The sequence below is a fragment of the Brassica rapa genome, chromosome A09, assembly GCF_000309985.2.
Source record: "Brassica rapa cultivar Chiifu-401-42 chromosome A09, CAAS_Brap_v3.01, whole genome shotgun sequence".
Classification (NCBI taxonomy): domain Eukaryota; kingdom Viridiplantae; phylum Streptophyta; class Magnoliopsida; order Brassicales; family Brassicaceae; genus Brassica; species Brassica rapa.
The window spans coordinates 24,023,541-24,035,805 of NC_024803.2; the positions used below are offsets into that span (position 1 = coordinate 24,023,541).

At 37.9% G+C, this 12,265-nt stretch overlaps 1 protein-coding gene across 1 annotated transcript; it reads right to left on the reverse strand.

The window, feature by feature from the left end:
- Nucleotides 1–335: 335 nt before the first annotated feature.
- Nucleotides 336–2,080, reverse strand: LOC103840014 (protein EPIDERMAL PATTERNING FACTOR 2). The gene is made up of 3 exons (XM_009116500.3): nucleotides 1,716–2,080; nucleotides 1,506–1,570; nucleotides 336–941 (listed from the first exon to the last, which is right to left on the reverse strand). The coding sequence occupies exons 1-3, from the start codon at nucleotides 1,807–1,809 to the stop codon at nucleotides 741–743; spliced, it is 360 nt and encodes a 119-aa protein (XP_009114748.1). The 5' UTR covers nucleotides 1,810–2,080; the 3' UTR covers nucleotides 336–740.
- Between the last annotated feature and the right edge of the window lie 10,185 nt (nucleotides 2,081–12,265).

Genomic DNA, 12,265 nt, shown 5'->3' on the forward strand with positions numbered 1-12,265 from the left:
CACCGTTTAGCTATGTTCTCGGTGAGAAAAGTGTAGCGGGCCTCAATGTTTGCCCGCATCCCGCTTCGGCCCGTCCCGTTTCGACCTAGTACCGCCGCGGTCCTGTCCCGCAAGACCCGCAACTAAATGGACCACAATATCTTTGCCCAATCCCGCCCCGCAATGGGCCTTTTCGGGTCAGGTCCGCGGGCAAGCCCTTGAACTGCCATCTCTAATCATGGCCCTGTCTTAACTTTAAATCCCGAGGCTAAAAAGTTTTGATTTCTTAAAATACTCATAATTTATACTAGATCGTAAGCATACAATAACTTGAAATTATGTGAATTTAACATTGGAACAAAAATCTAGTGATTGCTTTTACTGTACTTAAGCATTCAGCTCTGATTCACTAATGCAAATCAGATTAACTAAAGAAGACAAAAAGTTCTAAAACTCTTCATATGGTAAAAAAAAAGTTTACAGGTTGCTACTTGATGCGAGGAAAAAAAAATCATCTTGCAGTTATTAAAAAAAATGGCCGAAACATTTGACTTTGCTTCAAGCATCTGATTCGGTCGTGTCATGACGCGCATTGAAGAAGCCTTAGAAAGCCCAATATTAGTTGTAGGAGGGCTCATAGCGTAATTAAAATTTCCAACAAAATTGTACAAAAACATTGTAGATAGTTTTGCCGCCACCCGCCAAAACTGATATTTGCCGGTTGCCACACACACAAGAAAAAGTAGATAAACGGTAAAGATTCAAGCCCTAGATGGCACGTGATAGTATCTTCCTCGGCACGTGCATCTGTAGATGACGCTGCATGATTCGGCGACGGAGCACTGAAAGCTAATCATCACGCGTTTACACGGCGAGCATGCACCACATGCGTAGGAACAATCAGGTAAACTCGATCCTGTAGGATACATTTCCATCTCTACCCCTCTTTTTTCCTTTATTTCCTTTTCCGCCATAAAATAATTACAGTGATAAGTTCAAAAGTCATATAATTAAGAGTTCAAAGTGTTGAACACACACAAAAAGGACAAAGTATATATCTGAAATATTATACTGAAATTATTAAATCACACATTTAATATCAAAGACTTGTCAAAACAAGCAAACAAAAACCAAAAGGAACCGTTAATTTAAAGAAGCGTCTAAGTTCGTTCAATTTTTTTTACTTTTTTTTTGTTAAAGGGTTTAAGTTCGTTCAAATTAATGAAAAATACAATTTTGAATTTAAATTGACGTTTTAGAATTTATAGTCTGTATAAATTTGCTGGTTATGACTTTAAATTTTTGGGTTTAGGGTTTAGTTTAACTTAGTTTATTTTTAAAAGGTATGACATATTTTGTTAAACAATCCAAAATTACATTTGTTTTTTTATCATAATACATGTATTTAAAGTAATGATATATTATTTTTCATTTTTGTTTTAGTAATGATATATTATTAGAAAAAAAAGTTTGAGAGTAGTCAAAAAAACATTTGAGAGTAGTGCACCGTGCGAGACTTGACCTACCTTGTGGTGGGTTTGAGTTCGTCCCATCTCGGAGTTTTTATTCTCTCCGCCATTGACCGCAGTTTCTAAAAAGGCATAAAATGAAGTGTTAATTATATTATATGAGCTCTGACCCCCCAAAAAGGTTACTCTATTGTAGGAACAAATTATTAACAAATAGATATATATATAAAAAAGAAAAGAAAAGGGTGAGATATTGATGTGACGGACTTAGTGGCGGCGTGCGAATGCAGTTAACGACCAAAGAACACGCGGCGAAGACTAGGACGAGGGCAAACACTAACGTGCGGAGAAACTTCTTCATGTTTTATTTTATTTTTGTCTCAACAAGATTAAATCTGGATAAAGCAGATGTTTTAAAGAGAATCTTCTAAAGATGAAAACAGGAGACAGTACTACGTGTGTTGTGTGATGAAGGATGAATAATCTAAGTGCAAGTGATATATATGTATTTATATAGTTGGTGAAAAGATGAGAAAAATTGGTATGTGTTACAACAATAAATGAAAAAAGACGTACGTGCACCTGATGGAGGTCACATGATTCTCGTCGATTTTATGATATTTTTCTACACTTTTAAAAAAAAATTATTCGTGTAGTAATGTCGACGAATCTGTTCGCTATCATTTACATTCAATTTGCTCATTTGAATTTGTTTGAATCAAAGAACGTTGAAATGTAGCAACAAGTCCTGAGATATGGTACTTGTGCACTTGTTTCATTTTACGTTTCGAATTATCTATTTAACTTCACGGATATAACTTGTATTTCGTTAACTAAATCATAGTTTACTTATCGTTGAAAATGTTACTAAAAGATTAGGTCATCGTAGTTTAGTACAAGTATATATCAATAAAGACAAAGGAAGCGTCTATAGTTATTTTCACTTAACCGTTGTTAAAGGACTTGTTATCAAATATCGTTAACTAAACAAAGTCTAGAGATTATAGTATAGTTAACTGGTAGATGTAATCCAAAAAAGAAAAAATTAATGTTATATGGTTTTAAAGGTAGAAAGATTGCAGGCTCCGATTCGAAACTTCTCGAAAATCCAAAAAAAAAAGAACTTGTTGATTATCTCCGAAATATTCAGATTTAGTTACTGCGTAGGGTGATTTTCAGAATCATATTATAAACCATGTATAAGGTCCCGATCGTCCACGACTAATGGCTTACCCATCGCTCGCTCTTTCAGTTTATAGGTCTCATTTTGTTCCAACGATTAGTGCGTTAATTTTTTCAAAATTCGAAATCATTGTTTAATGACCATGTAATCACCACATGACATTTTTCCGTGTTTTGGCTTCACTCGTACAGTATTGCAAATCACTTCCCGATAGGAAACCTATCATTTCACTACTCTAGTCCAAACACGTTTAACCATTGAGTTCTAAACGGATATGTGACGGAAAAACTAATTAAACTTTGGTAACATAACCAAATCAATTATCTTAAACATTTTCGTATATCACAACTCGGAATGTTACAATTCACTTCTTTCGAAGAACGTAATGTCCTACGACAGGTCTCAAGACACCTTTCGGGTCATAATCGAGATGGCTAACCTTGCTCTGATACTATTTATAATGTTCCGACCATCCACGGCTAATAAGCCATCCACACCCGCTCTCTCGGCCTGTGGGCCCGTTCCGTTCCAACGGTCGGTGCATTAATTTTTTTGAAAATTCGAAATCATTTTTTACTGACCCTGCAATCACCACATAATTTTTTCCGTGTTTTGGTCTCACTCGCACAGTATCTCGAATCACTTTCTGGTAGGTTTGTCCATCATTTCACTACTTCAGCCAAAGCATGCTTAACTATGAAGTTCTAAACGGATGTGTGACGGAAGATATAAGTCGATTTTGGTGACATATGTATCTAAATCAAATTTTTTAAATCTTTTCATATATCACAACTCAAGATATTACACCATGATGGAACACGTATATTTAGAACTTAGAAGCATTGATTGTAGGTATGCATAGAGAGATAAAATGATACGTATAGATAAGGTACATATATGACCTGGGGCCAAAAGAGGAGTTACGAAGGGAGAATGGTTAATAATTGCAGTCATAAGATTCACGATGGGAGAGAGTGCACATAAGCAGCCAAAAGTGTTCAGAGATCTTGGAAAATAACCTGTCACGCAAGCGTGAACCCTGCCTTTGGTTTAAATGACCTTTTACCAAAGACCAAAGATGAGCTTGTTCATTTGTTTTTTTTTTAATGTCAAACTAATTGAAAAGAAAATAAACTGATTTGTACAAAAAGAGTTGCTTAAACGTAATTCAGATTAGGAAAAATAAAATCCCAAAACATTTCTATCCCCTTGTAGCTAACCATAGTTGCATACTTCCTTTTTTTTTTTTGAAAAGGCTTTCGAGTTGCATACTTCCTTCATAGCCTTTGTTCTCGATCTCAGAAAAAAGGATACGATTCCTGACTTGTATGTTAGTTATTTAATCAGAATTTTTGATGTATGTGGTGTCTTTCCATATCGTTCCTTTCCCGCCATATAAGCTGTTGCTTGCCAGACATATCAGAGGAGAAAATACTTTATTTTTTGCTATTTATTCACAGAAACCAGATGCAATAAACACTGCCAATCAACCACCTTACCTTACGACCATTAAGAAGACTTTCTGAAAGATTTACCCATTTTTTTCTGTTCATATGTTTTTCATTTTCTTTTGGTAACTTAGAAGCTCTTAGAATTTGGATTAAAGATTTGTTAACATGTTAATGTTAACATGAATAAAACTTCAAATAAACAATCTTATTAATCATATGTTCCCTAGTCATTTCTCGTTTATATCCAACAACTATGATGATTAATATGTTCTCTTGTCTAAAAATGTTAAGAAAGCTAAAAGATAACAAAGTATTTTTTTTTGTCATCGAAAATATCATATATTAATCAAGGCTAGTTTTTTTTTTTGAGTATCTGTTGATAATTAAATGTGTTCGTATTTATCATTTAGAAAATTTAATGTTATCTTTATTATGAACTAGGGCAGGTCCGCCATACGACGGGATGATAATATGAAAATAATCTAAATAGTTAGAATAAATATTTTTGATGTTTGTTTAATATTTGTTTTTATTTTAAAATGTTTTGTTCTATATTAGTGTGAATCATTATTTTATTGATTGTTATTCTTTATTAATTTTTATTTTTTTGTTGATATTCTTTATTTAGTTTCACTCTCATTACAATTAACTAAATTTTTCCTTATGATTAATAAGATTGTTTATTTGAAGTTTTATTCTGTTTTTATTTAATGGTGTGGAATTGTTGATTTATTTGTTTAATTTGAAATTATCTAGTTTTGTTCATTCTCTTACATTATTTTATATCGTGTGTCTCTTATTCGACTACATAACTATATATCTTAATTTTACACAGTTGGACATCTATATTTATAGTTTTTTTTTAGAATTCTTGACATATATATTTAAAACACATTCTACATTTATTTAGTTAGAATAACTCAACATCTATCTTTTATATAAAAAAGTATTCATTTTTGTTTTTATATTAATTTTTTTTATTTCTGTATTTTATTATATTTTTTTCTAACAATTATTTTTGATTTTTGATTATCTTTTAATTTTTTTTATTGTGGTATTATTTTTGTAGAAACTTTTTTTAATCTATATATTAATATTTTGCTATATTTTCCTTTATTTTTTTAATTTTTTAATTTTTTAATCTTGAGCTTCGTGATAAAATGGTGGAATAATTTCATAAGCTTTACGCTTTTTATTTGCATTTGATAAAACTTGAAGACACAATATCACTAAAAAAATCATTTTTATTCTTCTTCTGAAGTGTATGTATTTTAGATGATATTATATATTGTTTGCTAAAATAATTTTACATTGATGAATTTATTTTTTTGATTGTAATTAAACTATTGATTAAAAAGAACTTTTGGATTATTAAACATTTTATTAATAATTTTAGTTAATAGAATAAGATGATAAGGAATATAGAGTGTTTAATATATAGTGTCAAATTTTTAGACAACTTATTTTGATGAGGTTCAAATGAGTAGAGAGAGTTAGCCCACATTCATATGTTATTGTGATTATGAATATACTTTTGTTCTTAATAGCTTGTCATGTAGGAAAATAAAAGATTATCTATAGTTGCTACTATATTGATATCATATCTCAACAAAGCTAACGATCCCAAGAAAAAAAAACACAATCTTTTCTTTTTATTGGGATCATTAGCTTTGTAGAAATTTGAGATAAAAAAAAAGAACACAATCTGTGATTCTCAGTATCTTTTTTTTTTCTTTTCAGTTTTCTATGTATAAAGGGTGTTCAACATAAGTTACATCATCATCAATATTAGAAAGAAACCATTAATGACACATGCACTCGGTGTATCTGAATATCTCTCATTGTATAAATATCGAATGAAAAGTTTCAGTCAAACAGGGTAAAGAATGGATTTATATAGACGTAAATTTTTTCTCTCCTAAATTTTCTCTCTCCTGATTTTCTCTCCCAAAACCTAAATCTCGTTTTGCCTCCGGCGGATCCTTGGTCTCGCACCACCGTCGGAGGGCTCTTTCTTCTCTGTCATCTCATCTTCTCTTTGCCTCTTCTCTCCTGTTCCGTCTCCCTCTGATATGCTTGTGCCCCTGGAGGTTTCAAGCTTCGCCGGTGGAGGATCCTAGGCTGAAACCGGTGGTCGTCTTGAGTCTCTGGTGATGCAGTGAGGTAGGTGTAGCGGCGTAGGTGGTTAGGGTCGGCTTTTGGGTAGGGATTTGTTTGGTTGTCGACTTTCCCCTTTAGATCTCTGGCGAATCCCGATGAGTTGCAGCGCGTGCTCTGGCCAGGAGGCTCCTCCGCACCGGATCTGTTCGTTTACCTGTCTTCCATGTCGTTTTGTTCTCCCGGCGGTGAGGTTCGGAGGCGCGTGTCTTATCCGTACACGGGGTGTCTCGTCATACGGTATCTCTCGGTGTCCTCCGCTCAGTGGGTACAAAGTGGTGCTTCCTCTTTGGCGTGTTACTAGTTCTGACCGGTGTCGTCGCGTGTCTTCTCCGGTGGTTCTCGTTTTGGCGCGTGCATCGGCAGGTTGGTCTCCGACGAGAAGTCGTCTATGGCTTGGGCTCGGGACTTTCTTGTTGTGCTTCCTACTTGTCCTCCTCCAGTCTCGGCTGTTCCCCTTAGCGCTCGTGCAGTTTCCCTCGCGTTGAAACTGTTCGAGTATCTCCGGTCCCGTTAGAGCGGCTGTGCTTCATCGTCTTTGTTCCTCTTCCGTTTCTAGCCGGTCAGTTTCTCTGGTTCTCAGGGACTGTCCATGTCGAGCCGTATCTTTACCGTTTGGTCATTCGGTTAGGTTGCGTCTCTGGTTTTCCATGGTTTGAACATGTCATCCCAGCACTAGAACCAGTCGCCCGGGCGTTCTGTGTTTCTCGTGGATGTGTTCTTCCGGTTATTGTGGTGGCTCCGGAGTGCTATGTTTGGAGTGGCTGCTTCTTCTCAACCCGTTTTGTTCATGTTTGCTTGGTGTTCGTGGCTTCTCTGTTGTCCCCTTTCTGCAATAATGCTCGTCTTCTGTTATACGAGTGGGTCTACTCGGGTGATGCTCTCTGTCCATGGTGGCTACAGCTAAGGACGTCCTTCGCGAGCTGTTCTTGAGGAGCCATTCTCTTAGATCTGATCTTCGGGTACTGCCGAATTTTCCGGGTTCAGGTCTCGTGCTTCACCGTGGTTCCATATTTTGTGGCAAGTGAGTGTACTGAGTTGTTGTGTCCTATGGTTTTGTTGCTATACTTGTAGTTGTTCTCCTTGTGTTGCTTAGATTGAGTAGGTGTTTTAGTTTAATTTCTTGCATCTTCTGCTTTATGTTTCTATGTAGTTCTGTCAAAAAAGAGAAAATGGTAATAAATTTTAACATTTTTACCAAAAAAAAAAAAGTTTCAGTCAAACATACCAAAAGTGAAAAATATAGAGTTGAGAACGTTCAAAAGACCAACAGTTTCTTATAAAATTTATATACATAGAATATTAAGAAAACAAAGTGAGAATACGGGTCCTGCTGATGACATCATGATATACATACACATAACCAAAATATAATTTCTAATCGCAAGAAACAAAAAAGCCAATTTCGAGAAACCTAGATCCCTATTTATTCTAACCGTGATTATGAATTACGTAGAAGCGGCTAGGTCGTGGCCAGAACTCATGTCGGCGCATATATGGAAAAAACGACGGTTTAAATGAACCGTACTCTCCGTCAAGTAACTTAAACCGTTATAGCCAATTCTCCAAAACCAATTTTCCTAGAACTAACCCCGAAATACTCTTCCTCGTGTTACCACACTTGTTTGACGAAGCTAGGATTCTGACACTCTCGTTTTCTAATCGGCGGTGAAAACCGCAGCGGAATGATCCAAGATACATTGCAGAGAGCACAAACACTTTGGGTTCTAATACGAGTCGGCGGCAGAGATATTAAAGTATTTTCCTGTTACGGGAATAATGAAGGGGAAGACAGAGACACGTGGAGGAAGATAAGTGATCGAGAGTAGCCGTTGAAGGTTGTTACAAACAAACGCGTGAAGAAGAAGAAAGAAACACGCGGCGAGTTCTTATTAGTTACGCCATGGATTCTGTTACAAGTCGTTTCTTTTAAATAGATGAAGTCATAGTAGTAAACGATCCTCTGAATTCATTCTTGTAAACTCTTCTAAAGTTGGACTTATCTCTTTCAATCTATCGATTCATTCTTTGGAGAAGATCTTTCTCTTCCCGAGATCTTCTACAGGTGAATCTCGTTTCTTCGTTTCATGAACGTTGATTCGATCTATCGGTAACTGGTTTTACCTTAACAGTGGTATCAGAGCCGTCGCATCCTTGGAATCGATGGCGGAGACACGAGCCCAGGCGCTGTTGAAAGAAACGGTGACGCGCGAGGCGGAGGAAGCTTTCGGAAACCGTTTCGAAGCTTTGGAGAAGGCGATCGCTGTACAGAACGAGAAGATAGCGATTCAGAACGATAAGACGGAGCGCAGCATAGCGGAGATGTTGGAAGCATTTCGTTTGATGACGAGTCACCCGAGTCAACCAGGACCTTCGACGAGTGAGACTCGGAACGTTAATGGTGGTTCGTTACGAAACTCTGGAACGCATGATCTTCACTACGAACATCAGCAACCTCAGCGACACACAAATTATCATGGAATGTCTCGAATGACGAAGGTGAACATTCCCCGATTCGATGGTGAAAAACTCAAGGAGTGGATTGGTAAAGTGGAGCAGTTGTTTGACATTGATTTTACGCCGGAAGAATCGAAAGTAGGCATTGCATCGTTGCATTTCACGGGAGTTGCAGCGACTTGGCATCAAGCTTTGATGCAAGAAGAAGAGGGGCGTAGACTGCTGAGGAATTGGCCTTTGTATAAGGAATGGTTGCAGGAGAGATTTGAGGAGGTGTTAGATGATTCTATGGCTGAGCTTAAGGAGTTACGTGAGACAGAAGGCATTACTGAATATCATGCTAAATTTGAGTTAATCAGGACAAGATTGAAGCTTTCTGAAGAGTACTTGCTGAGTGCTTACTTGGCAGGGTTAAGGCTTGAAACGCAGATGCATGTGCGCATGTTTCAACCTCAGAATACGCGTCAATGCTTGGTATTGGGACGCTTATATGAGAAAGCTCACCCAAGGAAACAGGGAGGTAGTCAATGGAGTAGTCACAAGACAAGTTCTTTTGGTGTAAATCAATCTAAAGGCTTATTACCTTTCAAGAAGGAAGAAGCGGTGAAGGGAAAAGATAATAACCCTCCACTGCGAAAGTTTCTCTCTAGCGCAGAGATGAGTGAGAGAAGAGCAAAAGGTCTGTGCTATTACTGTGACGAAAAGTATACACCAGATCATTATCTCAAACATAAGAAGACGCAGTTGTTTCTGTTGGAATATGAGGAAGAAGAGGAGTTGGTAACAGGAAATGAGCAGACAGAAGAGAGTGAGGAAGAGAATGGAACTGGAGAGTTAGCTCAAATATCGGTTAATGCGGTTTCAGGAGTATCCAACTACACTACAATGAAAGTGAAGGGCGTTCATGGAAAGAAAAACTTGTTCGTGTTGATAGATTCAGGGTCTACACATAACTTCATGGACAAGAGGATTGCAGATTTGTTGGGATGTAAACTCCAACCAACAGGAAGAACTAAAGTTTCTGTAGCTGATGGCAGTAAGATCGGTGTGTGTGGGAAGATTGACAAGTTTAAATGGCAGTTTCAAGGTCATCATTTTCAAGCTGACTTTATGGTGATCTTATTGGGCTGTCATGATATGGTGCTAGGAGTGCAGTGGTTACACACCTTGGGTCCTATAACGTGGGACTTTCAGGAGCTTCAGATGCAGTTTAAATGGGGAAGGAAGAAGGTAGTGTTGCATGGAATAAAACCTGGATCCGTGCGTGAAGTAAAAGCTAAACGTATTGAGCAGATGAGAGAACAGGAGGCACAGTTACAATTGATATACGTATCTGACGAGATGGAGGAAGCACAATGGAGTTTGAATGTAGTGGATGTGGAGAAGAAATCTGAGGAGGAAGAGTTGAACCTTGCAAAGTTATTGGAAGAGTATAATGATATATTTCAAGAACCAACTTCACTTCCACCTTACAGAGAAAACCATGACCACAAGATTACGTTGGCAGAAGGCTCAAACCCGGTGAATCAGAAGCCTTACAGATACGCGGTTTATCAGAAAGATGAGATTGATAAAATGGTCAAGGAACTGTTAGATGCTGGTACGGTTCAACCAAGTTCAAGCGCTTATGCTTCTCCGGTAGTGTTGGTGAAGAAAAAAGATAATACATGGAGGCTTTGTGTTGATTACCGGAAACTCAACAATATGACTATAAAGAACAGGTTTCCAATTCCGCTGATAGAGGACTTGATGGATGAATTGGGTGGATCAAAGGTGTATTCGAAAATTGATTTAAGAGCAGGTTACCATCAGGTCAGAATGGATCCAACTGATGTTCATAAGACAGCTTTTCGAACACACAGTGGGCACTATGAGTACAGAGTTATGCCTTTTGGTCTCACAAATGCCCCAGCTACCTTTCAAGGGTTGATGAACGGAGTGTTCAAAGAATATCTAAGGAAGTTTGTGCTGATTTTTTTGACGATATCCTGATATATTCATCGTCATTCTCGGAGCATTTGAAGCACCTACAAATAGTTTTTGAGCTGATGCGGATTAATCAGTTGTTTGCTAAGAGGAGTAAGTGTGCTTTTGCAACTTCAAGAGTGGAGTATCTTGGCCATTTCATTGAGGCAAAAGGCGTATCAACTGATCCAAGTAAAGTGAAAGCCGTACTTGAATGGCCAGTGCTGAAGAATCTGAAAGCATTGAGAGGGTTCCTTGGTCTTGCTGGATACTACAGACGTTATGTTAAGGATTTTGGGGTGATTGCTCGTCCTTTGACAGCGTTGACAAAAAAAGATGCTTTTTCTTGGCATGATGAGGCGCAGGAGTCATTTGAAACAGTGAAGAAAATGTTATGTGACGCACCAGTATTGGCGTTACCACGTTTTGATAAACAGTTCGTGGTGGAAACGGATGCATGTGGTACTGGTATAGGGGCAGTTCTAATGCAGGAAGGAAGACCACTGGCCTATATTAGTAGACACTTGAAAGGAAGACAACTCGCATTGTCAATATACGAGAAAGAACTGTTAGCGGTGATCTTCGCGGTGCAGAAATGGCGACATTATCTCCTAACGCAGCATTTCATTATCCGCACTGATCAGAGGAGTTTGAAATACTTATTGGAGCAGAGATTGAATACACTGATTCAACAACAGTGGCTTCCTAAACTACTGGAGTTTGATTATGAAATTCAGTATAAGAAGGGGAAGGAGAACTTGGTCGCTGATGCATTGTCAAGGGTAGAAGGATCTGAAGTATTACATATGGCTATGACGGTACTTGAGTGTGATCTAATGAAACAGATTCAAGAGGCTTATGAGTTGGACGCTGCAGTAAAACAGATTATGGAAGAGTTGAAGAAAGATCCGAAAGCAAAGAAGCATTTTGCTTGGAATTTGGAAATCTTAAGAAGAAAGTCCAAGATTGTAGTTCCGGCTGTGGAGAAGTTACGAAGTACAATCTTAGAATGGTTGCATGGTTCTGGCCAAGGGGGCCACTCAGGTCGTGATAAGACGGTACAGAGAGTTAAAGGTATTTTCTACTGGAAGGGAATGTCGAAAGATATACAGGCTTTCTTGCGAAACTGTGTAGTTTGCCAACAATGCAAGTATGAGACAACAGCTTCTCCGGGACTTCTCCAACCATTACCGATTCCTGAAGCTGTGTGGACTGACATCTCAATGGACTTTATTGATGGTCTTCCTCCTTCTTTTGGCAAGACAGTGATATTGGTCATTGTGGATCGGTTCAGCAAGGCAGCTCATTTCTTAGCGCTGCGTCATCCTTATACTGCATCTTCAGTAGCTCAACTCTTTCTGGATAACTTCTTTAAACTTCATGGGTTTCCACGATCGATTGTAAGTGATCGAGATGCTGTGTTTGTCAGTGACTTCTGGCAGGAACTCTTTCAGCTGCAAGGATGTAAGCTAAATCTATCAACGGCATATCATCCTCAAAGCGATGGCCAGACTGAGATTGTCAACAAGTGCTTGGAAACATACTTGAGGTGTATGACTAGTGACAAACCTCAGATGTGGTCTAAGTGGTTACCGCTTGCTGAA

Bases quoted from the DNA above. Each gene is read 5' to 3' on its own strand.
- LOC103840014 (XM_009116500.3), bottom strand. From the start codon at position 1,809: ATGAAGAAGTTTCTCCGCACGTTAGTGTTTGCCCTCGTCCTAGTCTTC. The intron at 1,571-1,715 runs GTCCGTCACATC...ATGCCTTTTTAG, and splicing joins CATTCGCACGCCGCCACTAA to AAACTGCGGTCAATGGCGGA. The intron at 942-1,505 runs GTAGGTCAAGTC...ATGGCGGAAAAG, and splicing joins GAACTCAAACCCACCACAAG to GAAATAAAGGAAAAAAGAGG.